Here is a 15,861-nt window from a genome sequence, read left to right as displayed (position 1 = left end):
GTTATACAAAAAATAAAATTTAAAAACATGTTAAATGTTAAAGTTGGTTAAGATATGTGTTTTCCAGTCTCCAAACCCAGGAATACACCATGTTTCATGAGCTAAGCAGCGATACTAAGGACAAACACTTGTTGATTTCATAGACATATCTGAAAGTTGGCTTTCACTATTTTCATCCTCTAATATTTTCTAGTATATTAAATTATTTATAATCAAATTTAGTAAAAACACAAATCAATGCACTGGGAGCCTCCACTGGATGTTATTTCAAACAGAAGGAATTTTGCTTTTTTTTTAAAGTCCTCATTAAGAGTTCACCTAGATTCAGACCTGCAGAGATCAGGAATGAAGCAGGCAGCATTTTCTTTGCCCCCCACCCCTGAGTCTGAGAAGTGGAGATTACTGAAGGATTAGAGCCCACTGGACCAGCTGGCCTCCCAAATTCATCCTTAAAAAATATCCCAGGAATGCTGATATCCCTTCTCATGATGGGAACCTTTGAACCTGATGGAGGCGCTGTTTAAAGCCACCTCCTTGAGCAGGTTGCTAGGTAAGAGCTGGACAGGGAGTGTAGTTAAACATTGTTCTTGTGCAGACAGGGGCAAGTGACAGAAACCAGGCTTATTCACATCAGACTATAAGACATAACTTGGATTTAAGAGGCAGTTAAACCGATTGGGAGATTTTCTATTTTTTCCCTTCAGGGCTACAAGTGGAAGGAGCTGTTCTGCTTCACTAAACTACCTTTCTCCGACTTTGGTACAAAGGAGGATCTGTCCGCCTTGCTACAGGTAGATAACTGTGCGCAGGTAGTGTAACACGAAACTAAAGCATTTGACCAATGGGAATTTTTGGGAAAAACTGCTTTGCATAAAATATCTACGGAAAGAGCAGCCTTGGATTTAGTCTGGTGGTAAAGAACACTTTGACTCGATTTTAGGAGTTTTTCAACACTTTGTTTTCTTTTCGGCTATTTTATCCAGGTGATTATTTATGCGCGGAAGTGAGGCGGAAGGAGAAGAATCAAGCTGGTAAATGTTTACCGATTTGCTTCGACCATCCGGATCAAAGCAGGTAACTGTATGTTGATTTATTTATTCCAATCAACAGATCTTACTATAATAAGACTATAAAGCAAACATTTTTAAAGTTATTTTTACGTTATATTCTGATTGCAACATTATCTATTAATAGCTTTTTTTTCAAGCAGCCTGAGCAGGTTTGATGGTGATTCAACAACAGCATGAATGTGACTCAGTAGTTGTGGTATCAGCTGTCTGACTCAACCACACAATACATAGTGTCTAAGCGAACACACAAGGACATTTCCTCCACTTTAATAACAACAACAATAATAATACTGTCTTTACAGCAGTTAAAAGGAGGCCCGAAGTTCTACCAGTGAGTAGTGAAAGCAGTGAAATGGAACAGAGCTGATGCACAGTTACCCCAGCCTGCCCTCAGTTGGCCCCGCAGAGATGGCAGCCTGTCCAGAGGTGCTGCCCTTACCTGAAGCTGTGGTTGGGAGCGTTTTACTGCTGGTGCTGAGCAGTAATCTCGTGTGGGGTGAGTAAGCAACCATTCTCAACACTCCCATACAAATGAGCTACGTCACACCACACCTATACACACAATCGCACCTTTAAATCTTTCCAGAATAATTCCTTGGAAACAAAATCTGATACATGTAAAGGCTTGTCAGCGTTTTCTAAAAACATTAGGTTTAAAGAGACAGGTGTTTTTTTAAAAGCAAGATGCCTAAAGGGTATGCAGACCCACTTCAGTCCTATATACAGAAAAAGTGTGTTTTGCAGTCTGCCCTCTCTGGCCTCTGGTTGTTATCAAGTTGTACTTTCGTCCTTGAAAATCTCTCTTTCCCATTTAGTGAATGATTGACTTGGGATACCTTAGGTACAAGTCTCAGTTTTCAAAACAAGACTTTCTCTTTAACGTGACTCTTAGAATGCCCAACACAAACAAAATGGGCAAATTGATGTTTTGCCCCTTTTATTGTTCAAACCTGTGTGGCGTGTTGACTCTGCATTCCTATGTTTCTCATCTTGGCACTTATTTGCTCTACTGGTCAGGAAGTTACAATGAAGCTTCATAAGTAAATGAGCGGTCACATGGCTGGACGGGGATCAAATGGCTGATAAGCAGCACCTGACTGGAGGAGTATCTGGGAGGCTAGTTGCTTGAAAGTGTGCAGTGGTTAAAAAATAGCTTTTGCTGAGCTGCAGATTCTCAGTTTCATTGTCTCAATCTGGGAACTAGTTGCAAACATATAATTGTTAAATGAACTCAATTCAATTCAACTTTATTGTTGTTTTTAATTTTAGGTTTTTGAAAAAGACCAATTTATCAAGGAAGTACACTAGTGGTCAAATGTTTTAGAACCCCTTTCTCATTTAATGGCTGTCTTTATGTTTATGACTATTTACATTGTACATAGATTCTCACTGAAGGCATCAAAACTATGAATTGACACATTTGGAATTATGTAGCAACAAACATTGTAAAATAACTTTAATTATGTTTTATATTTTAGATTCCATAAAGTATCCTTCCTTTGCTGTGATGACTCAAATATTAACCTTTGGCTGTCTCTCAATGAACCTCTGGGAAGTTCTTTCAAGACTCTTTGGAAAACCATTTCAGGTGACCACCTCATGAAGCTCATGGAGAACATGGCAAGAGAGCAAAGCAGCCACCAAACCAAAGGGTGGCTATTTTGAAGAATCAAAAATATAAAAATGAGTTATTTTGCACATTTTGTTTACAATATAATTCCATTTGTGTTCTTTCATAGTTTTGATGCCTTTGGTAAGAATCTACAATGTAAACAGTCCTGAAAATAAAGAGACCCATTAAGTGAGAAAGTAGTGTAGTGTATATAATAGTGTATTGTAACAGGAACATCAAGTTAAGCTTCCATTAAGGAAAATCCAGTTTTTTGTCAACTTATAGATCTTACAACTACAGCTTTTATGTTTCATAAAATGTTTAAATCAAACTTCGCTTTTTATAGAAGCTGCAACACAAAATAGTTTATAGATTAAAAACAAAATAGACCCACATGACCTGCTAAAGTAAATGAAAAATATTTTTATTTAATAACAGAAACATAGCTGCTGAGGAGGAAACACTGTCTTTGCTATATGGGGAAACACTGATGAATAAAACGGATAGATTTGTGTGTTATGGTAAAAAGTAAAATAACATAAATTAGAAAATGTAATAAATAATCAAATCATTCAACTACAAGTATGGATTGAGTAGAAATTCAATAAAATGACAGGGTTACAAAGTTATATTACTCTTATGCCTTAGCTAAAATTAAAATAAAAGCACTATAGAAATTCAGCAAGACAAAAAATTTAAAATAAGTTAAGATAAAAGATCTTTGTACAAGCCACACTTATCAGGTTTTATGAGTCCTGCTAATGTAGGGTTACCTATGTAAATTATAGTTTCGGTTTTTGGTTTTTAGCTGAAAGGAGTGGCACAAGGTTTGGTCTTCTGCCCATCTGCTTGAAGGTTGGACATGTTGTCCATTCAGAGATGGTATTTCATGTATCTTGGCGACAACAAGTAGTAATTGGAGCTACTGCGGCCTTTCTATCTTCTCAAAGTAGTCTGCCCATAGTGCTTCCACCATAGGCGTAATTTGTGGAGGGGATAGGGGGGTTATGACCCCCCCCAATAGTCTGATCCAATCACTATATCCTCCCCAATGTTGGACCCAAAGTTACGTCCTTGGCTTCCGCTCACTGAATATTTTCTTGCTTTTGGACCATTCTCTGTAAACTCGAAAGATTGTCTTTTTTAATTGTCCTAGTACAGTAGTTTAGCAGTTTCTAAAGTGCTTTAAATATCCTTTCTTCCTCTTTCTCATGCTCAGTTTGAACTTGAGCGAGTCATCTTAACCACATTGCCTAAATGCATTGAGCTGATGCAATGTATTAGGCCAAATTATTCTTTGTGTTAGCAAGTATGTCAACAAGTATACTCAATAAAGGGGCTAGTGGGCATAATTTGACATTTTTACAGAATCTTGTTTTTTTCATTGTAGCGGATTGACAAATAAAAGTACACTGAACATTGAAACTGAACTAAAATGATAAACTTAACTTTGTCACATTGATCATTTACTGGACTTTTTATCCACAATGTCTTTGTCCTGTGAAAAATGGTCTTATCAATAGTAATTATATTGAACTCACAGGTGAAACTGTATCTTTAAACACATTACTCATTTAAGCAGATTACTAAACAAGAGAGCCTTAATAGACACAACTAGTTAACCCATCTTGTTCATTTGTTGGCTGAGTTTTTTGCTTAAATATGGAGGCTAGCTGCAGATTGAAAGATTGTGTGGGGGAAAAAAAAAATGTTTGACGATAATTTTGAATCTATTCCACAGAGACTGCCATAATGTTTTGGTTTGTATTTTCTTTTACAGGAAATTCCACAGCCGCTCCACCTGTAACCAGTAATAACAACAATACGGTAAGTGCAAATTTTAAAAAAGTTCTCCACAATTAATTTAATCCAAGGTAAAGAAAAACCCTAACATAAATACATTTTTTTTATTGCAGCAGGGTGATTTCAAGCAGAAATATTTAGCAAAATGCAACATATAATTGAGAAAGTTTAATCTGTGGGGACAAAAAGTAGAATTAAGACGTACGTTTTTGGTGTCACAGCTTGGGTTAGCACAAATGCAAATGCAACAGAAGTATTTGTTAAATGTATTATTTACTTTTATTAAGTTGTAAGGGAGTCTATGAACTTCCCATAAGTAATCGATGACTTCCTGTTTCCCTGGCTTATAAATATTATACACAGAGACCTTCAGTAAAAATACCAAAATGTCACGGTACTGACATAAATATTTCAAACAAAATGTTATAATATAGTCCAATCGGTTCAGTTTAAGAAAGCTAGGCTACCAGCTCCTCGTTTTATAAGAGTTACTTTAAGAAAACTGATGGATTCTCCTTTAGTTTCCAGACCCTGACTGTCAGACCAGCTAAATTTGTCTTTTCTGTAAGGATGACACAATAAAGTGGCCTTTCTTCAGCCAGCTATAGTGGACAGCAGCAAGTGGAGGATGGTTATTGCAGCTCACTCTATGCTTCATACAGCCAGGGAAAACTGCTAAAACCAGTTTATCGCAAGAGTTTTCAAACAGCTTTTCCAGGGTGCCATAAGTGTGGAGTGTGCTGTATCTTTAAGAAGTGTTAGTCACTTATGTTATTTATTAGCTACTGGTAACACTTTAACCTCATCTACTTTCAGGGACCAAACATTGCAGCTATCGTGGCCCCAACAGTCACCCTGGGCGTTCTGCTCATAGTTCTGGGTATTCTCGGCTGGTTGTTCTTCGTGGTGAAGAAGAAACGACAGACTGAAGGAACCTACAGACCCAGCGCTGAGGAACAATCTGGCACTCATAGCGTGGCTGCACCAGATGCCTTAAAGCTACCAAAGGAGGAAAGACTCATTTGAGACTTGTGCAAAATACCCAAAAGGGACAAAAAGCTGCAAACACTTATGTCAGTGTTGCTGAGTGACATGGCTTCAAGCAGATAAACTGAGGATGAACATCAGGTTCAAGAGAGGACAGGGAGTGAGTTTTTAAACTCCACTACATGATGCATGAACGTACTGCTTCGTTTTTAAACAAGCACCAAGTTGTCCCTGCCCAGCACACCGCATAGAAGTGCCTGACAATTTTATGGGGGGAATACAGAACAATTAAACATTTCAATAAACTCTGAATGTTAAATAAGCACATTTGATACTGCAGTATTTTATAGGCACTAATAATTGTAGTCTAGAGATGTTTTCTTTATTTCCCTTCGTATCTGAATCACAATGTAGCCTAACTTTATTTCAATTGATTCAGCCCATTATGAAATCATTTGTTCATCAATGCTGATCTATAACCTCAAACTCATTTTTTCCAGTTCATTTAATTTGAAAAGGACAAGGAAGTCTCCTTTTATTTGATGAATGCTATCAAATATAATTTCATGATAACGTGAACCTTCTGTGTAAATACAAAACAGTTTTGCCTTTTTCAAATCAACAGCATAAAGCTATCAGTTGTTTACATTTCAAAGTATTCTTTGAGCAATCGCTATTTAAAGTGGCCCGGTTTAAACATTTAATCGGATCAATTCATTATAACTGAGCAGAGATGTTTTAAAGTGCCTGTACATGTTTATTTAAGCTTTTACCAATTAAATGGTGAAATATTTGTATGGTATTTGTAATATTGAATGTTTCATTAAAGCCTTGAAGATAATGGAACATGTGGCTGGGGAAACAGATGTCTTAACTAATAATTAAATATCAAAAAGAACTGAACTCGTTAGAAATATCCTCATAGACAGGACGACAGAGGGAGAGACCATTTCGATGTATTTGTACAAAAAGTCTCAGAATGATAAAATAGCTATGTAGATAAGCCTTATCTGTTGAAAAACTAGCAGAAATAAGTGCTGTTCCTCTCTGCCATCCAGTATCGTAATTAAAAGGAAATAGACAGACTGAACTTTTATTGTTCCAGGCTTCAGATCACACCATGGACTTTTTGTGACTGATTGATAATTCAGACTGATTAAAGGCCATTACTGATAGCTCCAAGTAATTGTCAGCTTAGGTTTTAAAATATAAACAACAGTGTTGGCTTTAAATCTACAAAATGTTAATTGATGTATTGATTATTAATATCTTTTTCTTTTTACCTGCTCAAATTCTGGATGGCTTGGTTTATCAGTTAAAATATGTAAACAACATTGGACTGCGTAAGTAAGTAATGAGGTAATACAACCACTTTTTCACCTTTTTAGGAGAAAAGTGGGTTAGTCGTGGCAAATGTTTGCTCTATACAATATTTTCATGAGTCTGCACCAACCTACATATTTCTTTGCTGTGTCTAATGAATTTAAATTGAATTTAGTCTAAATTTGCATCTGGGTCATAGTTCTGCCATAAAAGAATTTGCCTCCCCCCTTTTTTATATAAATAATCAGAGTTTACATACAAGAAGCAGTTTTCACATGATGGTTTGATTTATTAAGGAAAACTATCCAAACCAAAACCTTGCCATTGGTCAAGAGGCAAAAGTCACCCTTATTAAATCATCAATTAACTATGATTAAGCCCATTTCTTTGCTTCAGATTCATTAGCTACATCCAGGCCTGATTACTGTCTGACCTAGAGAATCAGAAATGACCTAAATAGAACCTGTCTGACAACATGAAGTGGACACTTTATGCCAAGATTTAAAGATATTCAAAGACAGATGAGAAACAAGTCATTTACATCTGAAAGGGTTACAAAGGGCAAACAATAATGAGAATGTTTGTTTATCCATAAATTCAGAAAACCTGGAACAGTGGTGAACCTTTTCAGGCTGTTGGGACCCACAGCCATGGATTTCAACATTAAACTCCGGTACGAACTCTTCTGGAACTTTTCAAAATAAATTGCATTTAACTGACTTCCAGCAACTGAGGAAAGTGGGGTAGCAGCAGACTTCCCATGATGCCTCTGTCTGAATAAGAGCACCCCCTCTCCAACAAGCCGACCTCTTCCACACTGGTGTTCATCGGGATAGGAGGGGGACACAGAGCGCTAATGTCTTTTGCTGGCAAAAAGACAAAACTTTTCAAACTGGATCCAAGAGTGTCATACGATCATCGATCATATGCACAAGTTAAGAAAGAGTGAAGTACTGTTTGTGTACCCCGTGATTTCATTCATAAAGAGGGGAAATTAAGGTATAAGCATTGCTGACTTTCTCTCCGAGCCCTGCAGAAGCAAACAATGTTTGAGAGAAGCCCCTGAAAAGATGCGGTCTCCCAGTCTGGAAGGAAGACACTAGAGACCGCATCACTGTGTTAACCCGTGTGGTCAGCGGACAGGACGGGCCGCCCAGCTACAGCTCCGGAGCTAACGCTTTTGTTCACAGAGCGAACGCACCTTCAACCCCCCGCGAAGCCACCGAGCTAACCGCTTGTTGACTGGACGTTTCTTCAAACTTTACCCCTTGGACAACATTTCCTCACCATGGTCAGAGGTTAGGTTTGGGCAGATTAACAGTTAGGATGAAATGATCTGAACGTTTTCATTTTATGAAGTTTGGTTTTGTTTGTGTGAAACTCTGCTATCTTAATGCTAGCAGGCTATCTGCAGCACACGTGCCCTGTTTGTGTTCTGTTTTTAAAGTTAAGTCAAACTTTACTTGAAGGGTGATTTTAAACACAAAAGATGGCTCATAACGCGCCGTCCGCGCTTATGCATTTTAACTCTTTTATTAACGGTATTTTTAAAGGTGTGCGTTTGTTTCTGGTGCTAATCTATCCGCTTCTTTTGTTAGCTCAACGCTAACCGCTAAGAACACGTGCTTGCTGCTACAGAATATTTAACAGAAAGGTTGTTAGTTTCAAGCTAGTGAATAATAGTCCCTAAACATCATTTTACTAAATGTGATAACTAAGTAAACACCATTAAGCCCCATTTCTCCAGAAAGGTTTGGCTCTTTCCAAAATATTCCTTTAATATTTCTTCAAATATTATTTCAATAAATAAAGGCAGTTAATTAGACACCGTTGAGAATTAGTCATCCAGAAGGTTGGTTTCATTCAGCAGATCATTATTTAAAACATTATTTTATTAAAATAATATTTTATCTGATCTTGCATTGTGAAGAGTTGTCTAAATGTTTGCTGATTATTTTCTAAGTTAGTTCCAAAACTAACTTCACTTCACTTCCAGATTCTTCAAGATAATCCTTGGTTCTCAAACATAAACATTGCATGGTAATGTTGCATCACTCTTTCGGTCATGATTTCAATCATCTTTGATCAACTTGTTTATATTGTATATAGTCCATTAGTCTTCCTTATTCTTAATTCTGCTTGGTAGTTTAGTTGGATTGTTTTAGCATAGTAAAGAGTTTGTTGATTGAAATATGTTTGACTTTGAGTTGACTTATTTTTGTTAATAAATTCTTGTATTTTAAGAAATTGTGTGAATTCATTCCATATGTGTGCAGAGTTTATGCTGTTCAATAATGTCAGAGCACGTCTCACACCTTTCTATTTTCTCCTAATACCATCGTCTTACTGGGCTGGTATTCACAGGACAACCCTTAACAGACCGAAATATTATTTGATAAAATATTAAAATATTAATATTAAATAATATTCTCAGATTAATAATCACAACAAGGCTTATCAAAACATTAGCGTGCTGACAACTTATTCAGGAGTTCTGGGTGAAAACATGAACGGGAATGTTTTAAGGCCAAACCCCCTGCTGACAAGAAATTAAAGAAAGGCCTGTCTCACATTTCTAGAAAAATATCTTGATGATCCCATAGACCTTTGGGGAAATTATTCTGTGGACTGATGAGTAAAAAGTGCAACTTTTTGGATGCTGTGGGTCCTGTTACATCTGGCGTAAAACTAACAGTCTTTTAGAAAGCAAATCACAATGACAGTCTGAGGTGGTATTAGTGTGACAATATGGGCTGGTTCAGGACGTAGGTGACTTACCTTCACTGATGGGACCATGAATTTTGCTCTGTACTAGATTACCCTGAAGGAGAATGTCCAGCTGTAGGTTTGTGGTCGTGACCTCAGACAGGAAATCCATGCTGTTGTTGAATTTAAAACAATTCTGGGTAAGAGTGGGTTAAAGTTCCTCCACAGGTATTCCGGTTATTGCACAGTGCTTTTGAATCAGAGTGACTAATTACCCACTGTTATTGCAGTAACTATAAACATATTTGGAAAACTGAAAGAAGGCTTTACAAACTAATGAATAATCTTCATCGGTAAGTGACATACTTTTCAGTGCAATATTTTTTAGAGGTGCAATACTGCAGACGAAGACTTCTTGTGTAAAGCACAGAAAGGCAAGATTAACTAAGCAAACTGTCTGTTCTCAAGGACAGAGATAAATCAGAGCCAAGAAGGGAGGATTTATTATTCAAACTTGTAAAATTAGTGTTAGACTGAAAATGGATTTGACGGAACCGACATTCATCTGAATTTATAGTAATAACTTTATACCCAGATACTGTATTAATCAGACATGACATGTCTGACGGATTGTTGGGTGATTTGATTCAATGATTAACTAAGTCAAACCAAAATCTTGAGGTTACATTTACTTTATCAGGAGCAGAGGAATTCAAAGTTATACTTGTCAAATTAATTAAAGTATGAAAACTAAAAGCAGCATCTTTTTCATTTTGTGGTTGGTGGTGGTGTTGTTTATGCTGACACTGAACCTGTATACTGTGAAGTGACTGAGTTAACTAAGGTATTAATGTATAATTGTCAAATGTGTCCGTTTTTATGACTCAAACCAGCTCATCTACAGGAAAATAATCCAAAACACACAAGCACATCTACAACAGAACAGCTGAAGAAGAAAGAATCCATGGTGTTGCTATGCGCTGGTCAAAGTCCAGACTTAAACCCAAATTAAATGCTGTAGTGGGATAATAAGAGCTGTGAATAACTTAATTTACTTCTTAATACACAGCTTTACCACTTTGTTTTTTACCTTTGTTCACTAAATATTGATATTCTGGCATCAGCTGTTTTTGTGCCCTTGAGGTTAGATTTAAATAAATTTATAATCTGGTAAAGAGCAGGTAATTTTCTTATGTCCGCTAAGTAAAACCTTCCAATTAAAAGACGGTGTGATTTTTTTTTTTTTTACCTTGACTCTATGTCAATAAGGATCTTTAATAGGTTTTGCACATGCCATAGATGATTATGCAAAGGCTGGTGCTTATATACTAATTGTATCTACATTGTGTTTATTTTTTACACACCATATATATTAGATAGTACAGAAAAAAAGCTTTAGTTTTTTCTTCAGATTACATCATTTCAATAAGCTAGTTTTATTTAGTACATCACCTATCGAGTAAAAATGAATTGTAAGTGGATTTTAAATCCCATTCTATCGATCATCCTGAGTCATAGACTGATCAGATTTTAATATTTGACAACAAACAAATCTTTTCTAAATTGCGCTTATGTTTTTAATGGATTTCATTTCATATAAAGTACTCTGAAATATCTAAATAGTACTAAAATATCAAGTAGATCTTAATAATTGTCTATTGACTCCTTCTACAATTAACACTGACGGTCATGTAGAGGTGTGAGATTACACCCAATGAACTCAGAGGCATAAAACAGGCCTTTTAATGTGATTTTATTCAATTCTCCATTTTTGAGGCTTCACAGTTGAAATCACTTGCTTTTAGACATGGACGGCAATGACAGGACAAATGTATGGAGCTCAATAGTCCAGTGCTTTCACAATGTACAAAACATTGTAAACCAATCACATCACTAGTACCAGTTAACATCAACGACTAACACTCGAGCAACAACAATTTAGTTTGTTCAAAGTGAAGAACCTTTCCATTTCAGAAGAGAAGGGGTAACGAGGAAAAGGGTTGGGGGATGGGGTGCGTGAAATGAGGTATGGCAGCTGTATTCAATGAGGTTATTTTATGCGACTTCCTCCTCTCCCTCCTCCTCGAACTCGCCCTCCTCCTCGGTGGCGTCCTGGTACTGCTGGTATTCGGACACCAGATCGTTCATGTTGCTCTTGGCCTCTGTGAACTCCATTTCATCCATCCACTCATCCGGTGTACCAGTGGAGGAACGCCTTGCGGCGAAACATGGCGGTGAATTGCTCTGAGACGCGTTTGAACAGCTCCTGGATGGCGTTGCTGTTACCGATGAAAGTGGCGGCCATTTTAAGACCACGCGGTGGGATGTCACAGACAGCGGTCTTCACATTGTTGGGGATCCACTCCACGAAGTAGCTGCTGTTCTTGCTCTGCACGTTCAACATCTGCTCATCCACCTCCTTCATGGACATGCGGCCCCTGAAGACGGCGGCGACGGTGAGGTAGCGGCCGTGACGCGGGTCGCAGGCGGCCATCATATTCTTGGCATCAAACATCTGCTGGGTGAGCTCAGGCACTGACAGCGAACGGTACTGCTGGCTGCCCCTGCTGGTGAGGGGGGCAAACCCTGGCATGAAGAAGTGCAAACGAGGGAATGGCACCATGTTGACAGCAAGTTTACGGAGATCAGCATTGAGCTGGCCAGGGAAACGCAGGCAGGTGGTCACCCCGCTCATTGTGGCTGACACCAAGTAGTTGAGATCTCCGTAGGTAGGAGTGGTGAGTTTAAGTGTGCGGAAGCAGATGTCATATAGGGCTTGATTGTCAATGCAATATGTCTCATCTGTGTTCTCTACCAGCTGGTGGACGGAGAGAGTGGCGTTCTAGGGCTCCACCACCATGTCGGACATTTTGGGAGAAGGCGCCACGCTGAAGGTGTTCATGATGCGATCGTGGTACTCCTCACGAATCTTGCTGATGAGCAGGGTGCCCATCCCAGATCCAGTACCTCCACCCAGCGAGTGAGTGAGCTGGAAGCCCTGGAGGCAATCGCAGCTCTCTGCCTCTTTCCGAACCACATCCAGGACCGAATCCACCAGCTCGGCTCCCTCTGTGTAGTGACCCTTAGCCCAGTTGTTCCCAGCTCCACTTTGACCTGTAGGTCATAACGTTCCAGTTTATTAATGATCCACAAAGAAGATGAAAAACAGCTGATTCACATCAAATTAATGAAACATACCAAAAACGAAGTTGTCAGGCCTCAAGATTTGACCAAATGGACCAGATCTGACTGAATCCATTGTACCGGGCTCCAGATCCCCCAGGATGGCGCGGGGCACATATTTTCCACCTGAAAAGAGGCAAAAATGACTAAAACCCTGAAGTTGTTATAATATATCATTGTTGCAACTGGATCTGTAGCCTACCTGTTGCCTCATTGTAGTAAACGCTGATCCTGTCTAGCTGCAGGTCGCTGTCTCCATGGTAGGAACCAGTGGGATCAATGCCGTGCTCATCGCTGATCACCTCCCAGAACTGTTGAAAAAAACAGGTAGGGTGAGTCAATTCTGAGGTAAAAACAACAAGTAGACTTTATTTCAGACTTTTACCTATTGGTATGAAAAGTATACATAAACAAATATGTATTTGCAGAAATATAGGTTTATGAAAAGCACCTAAATTAGTAAAAACAGGTCAAAAGAGCAAAGCTTCACTCTGAAACGCTTTCTCATTAGTAAACAAGCAGATGGGAGCGACCTGATAAGAAACAGTTGCAGTGCATATTATATAAAAGAAATCCAATATATATTTAATCTAATGTTTAGACTTACAAAAGTCTGATTATAATTGGTCAAGCAGAAGACATTGGACAGAAATTGTTTTGATGAGAATAGGCCAGAGAAGAGGGGGGAGGGGAGGGTGCTCCTTCATCGACAATAAGGTCTCACTACCACACACGTATGGAAGCAAATCGTTACCATATTTCAAATGAAAAAACATTTTCAGAAATGCTTTTTCATTTTAAGAATGTGGCTGCATTGTTTGACTCATAAAGGAAATTAGTAATCAATAATCCTATTTGCATTTTAATTTTCTTCTTCAAGACTGCTCATTCTTTCACTTAATTAAAATCAAAAAGACATTTGAGATTTATTTTTCAAAATGTACCCCAGCAAATAGATACCAAAATTCAACTTGAAATGTAAAATTTGAAAATGAAAAAGCATTTCCAGAAAGAATGTGGCTGCATTATTTGACCCATAAATAAAATTAGTAATCAATCATCCTATTTGCATTTTTTTCTTCACAACTGCACATTTTATACCATAATCAAAAAGAAAACAAAGCAGACATTGCTTTTTCGTTTTCGTGGTCTGCCCGCAAAGTAGTGCCCAGAACTCAAAAACGAAAAAGCATTCCGAGCGGCGGGCGCAGCAGAGTGACGTCAGCAGCCGCTCTTCCTCAGCTCCCTGCTGACCGAGCTACCCATCTTGTTCGGTAGGAGGCGCTGTGCACGTCTGCATTGCATTACATTGCAAACGTACCGAGAAATTGATTGAATTGCAGCAGAGCCGAGCTCAATTTGTGGCAGTGGCAGACAGAACTGGTAGTTCCGCCACAGCTTGCCACCGGAACTGCCACAGTCTGCTGCAGGGTGGCACGGGATTCCGTGAGGATGCCAGAAGGTGCCAGACTGGCCGTAAAAGCTTGCCAATGCGGTTGCCGCTGTTTTTGTGGAAGCTGATGCTGATTATCGGCAAATGGGTTGTCATTGTTGTTATAGCCTGTTACCTTTAAATAATGATTTCATTATTGATTATTATTTAATAAACAGCTTTAGACCCATAACATAAGGTGATTGTATTTACTTGACATGGAAAATAAATAGCACTATGTGTTTGTGTTACGTGTTGAAAGGATGACGAAGATTTCTTGCACAAACAGCCGGTTTATTATAGAGCACGAGCGGCTATTCTGAATTGTCACTCACAGAAAATTATAAATAAATGCTTAAAAACACGCTGGAAGTTCCAGGCCATAAGGCTGCCACGAGGATGCCACAGCCTGCTACCGGAACTACCAGTTCTGCCTGCCACTGCCACAAATTGAGCTCGGCCCTGCTGCAATTCAATCAATTTCTCGGCACGTTTGCAATGTAATGCAATGCAGACGTGCACAGCGCCCCCTATCGAACAAGATGGGTAGCTCGGTCAGCAGAGAGCTGAGGAAGAGCGGCTGCTGACGTCACTCTTCTGCGCCCGCCGCTCAGAATGCTTTTTCGTTTTCAAGTTCTGGGCAGGACTTTGCGGGCAGACCACAAAAACGAAAAAGCAATGTCTGCTTTGTTTTCTTTTTGATTATGGCATAAAATGTGCAGTCATGAAGAAGAAAATGCAAATGCAAATAGGATGATTGATTACTAATTTTATTTATGGGTCAAATAACGCAGCCACATTCTTAAAATGAAAAAGCATTTCTGGAAATGCTTTTTCATTTTCAAATTTTACATTTCAAGTTGAATTTTGGTATCTATTTGCTGGGGCATATTTTAAAAAATAAATCTCAAATGTCTTTTTCTTTTTCATTTTAATTAAGTGAAAGAATGAGCAGTCTTGAAGAAGAAAATTAAAATGCAAATAGGATTATTGATAACTAATTTTATTTATGAGTCAAACAATGCAGCCACATTCTTAAAATGAAAAAGCATTCCTGAAAATGCTTTTTCATTTGAAATATGGTAACGATTTGCTTCCATACTACTGGCCTGAAACAGTGGTGCAACCTAACGTCATCGCCATGGCAACCAAAGACTGGAGGAGACACGGGGGGAGGAGCTAAAACCCCGTGGAAATGGCGGATACCATACGAGGAGCTGCATCACTCCTCTCTGTTAGATTCTCTCACGGCCCGGCTGACCCCATACCGGCGACACACAGACATGCACACACTGGGCATGCGCTGAGACTGTGGGAGTCATGATCGGCTACTCGTACTTGGCATGAAATGAGACAAAATGGGTAAACATAATTAAAACATGCATTTTTAACAGCATTGTTATTTCAAAGCATCAAGAGTTTCTTGGTGACATACAGGGTGCAACTTTGGCATGTTGATGTGCAACCACAGGAACCCATTCATCAGATGATATTGATGCAGAACATTTTCCTGTTGGTTCCCTTTCAGTCAGATCAAAACTACACTTTAATTGCTTTTAATTGCTTATTTTGCTTAGCAACTCAGTTACCAGATGACACAGAAAATATTTGACATTTGACTTGCACAAAAATTAAAGAAATGTTGCCTAAACAAGTTGATATGAGTATGACAATGATGCATTATGCTCAAAAGTACTTAAGAAGCTGTTGAAGTACCACACATGTGTTGTGTATATGGTTTTCAG

The 15,861-nt window shown here is 38.5% G+C and overlaps 1 protein-coding gene and 1 pseudogene across 2 annotated transcripts; one reads left to right on the top strand and one right to left on the bottom strand.

Annotated features, from left to right (window-relative positions):
* The first annotated feature begins 536 nt into the window (after nucleotides 1-536).
* LOC124864587 (protein crumbs homolog 3-like) lies at nucleotides 537-6,318 on the top strand. Of its 2 annotated transcripts, none has more exons than XM_047359423.1 (5): nucleotides 537-791; nucleotides 984-1,080; nucleotides 1,373-1,566; nucleotides 4,463-4,509; nucleotides 5,302-6,318. In XM_047359423.1, exons 3-5 carry the CDS (start codon nucleotides 1,437-1,439, stop codon nucleotides 5,509-5,511), a joined length of 387 nt encoding a protein of 128 aa, XP_047215379.1. In that variant the 5' UTR covers nucleotides 537-791; nucleotides 984-1,080; nucleotides 1,373-1,436; the 3' UTR covers nucleotides 5,512-6,318. The 2 variants fall into 2 exon arrangements, with proteins under 2 accessions (XP_047215379.1, XP_047215378.1); XM_047359422.1 differs by having other exon boundaries at nucleotides 540-791; nucleotides 984-1,074.
* Nucleotides 6,319-11,556: 5,238 nt separating this feature from the next.
* Nucleotides 11,557-12,998, bottom strand: LOC124865016 (annotated as a pseudogene).
* Nucleotides 12,999-15,861: the final 2,863 nt, after the last annotated feature.

This window comes from Girardinichthys multiradiatus, chromosome Y (genome assembly GCF_021462225.1).
Source record: "Girardinichthys multiradiatus isolate DD_20200921_A chromosome Y, DD_fGirMul_XY1, whole genome shotgun sequence".
In the NCBI taxonomy this organism is placed as follows: domain Eukaryota; kingdom Metazoa; phylum Chordata; class Actinopteri; order Cyprinodontiformes; family Goodeidae; genus Girardinichthys; species Girardinichthys multiradiatus.
This window is presented reverse-complemented; position numbering and strand designations above follow the sequence as displayed.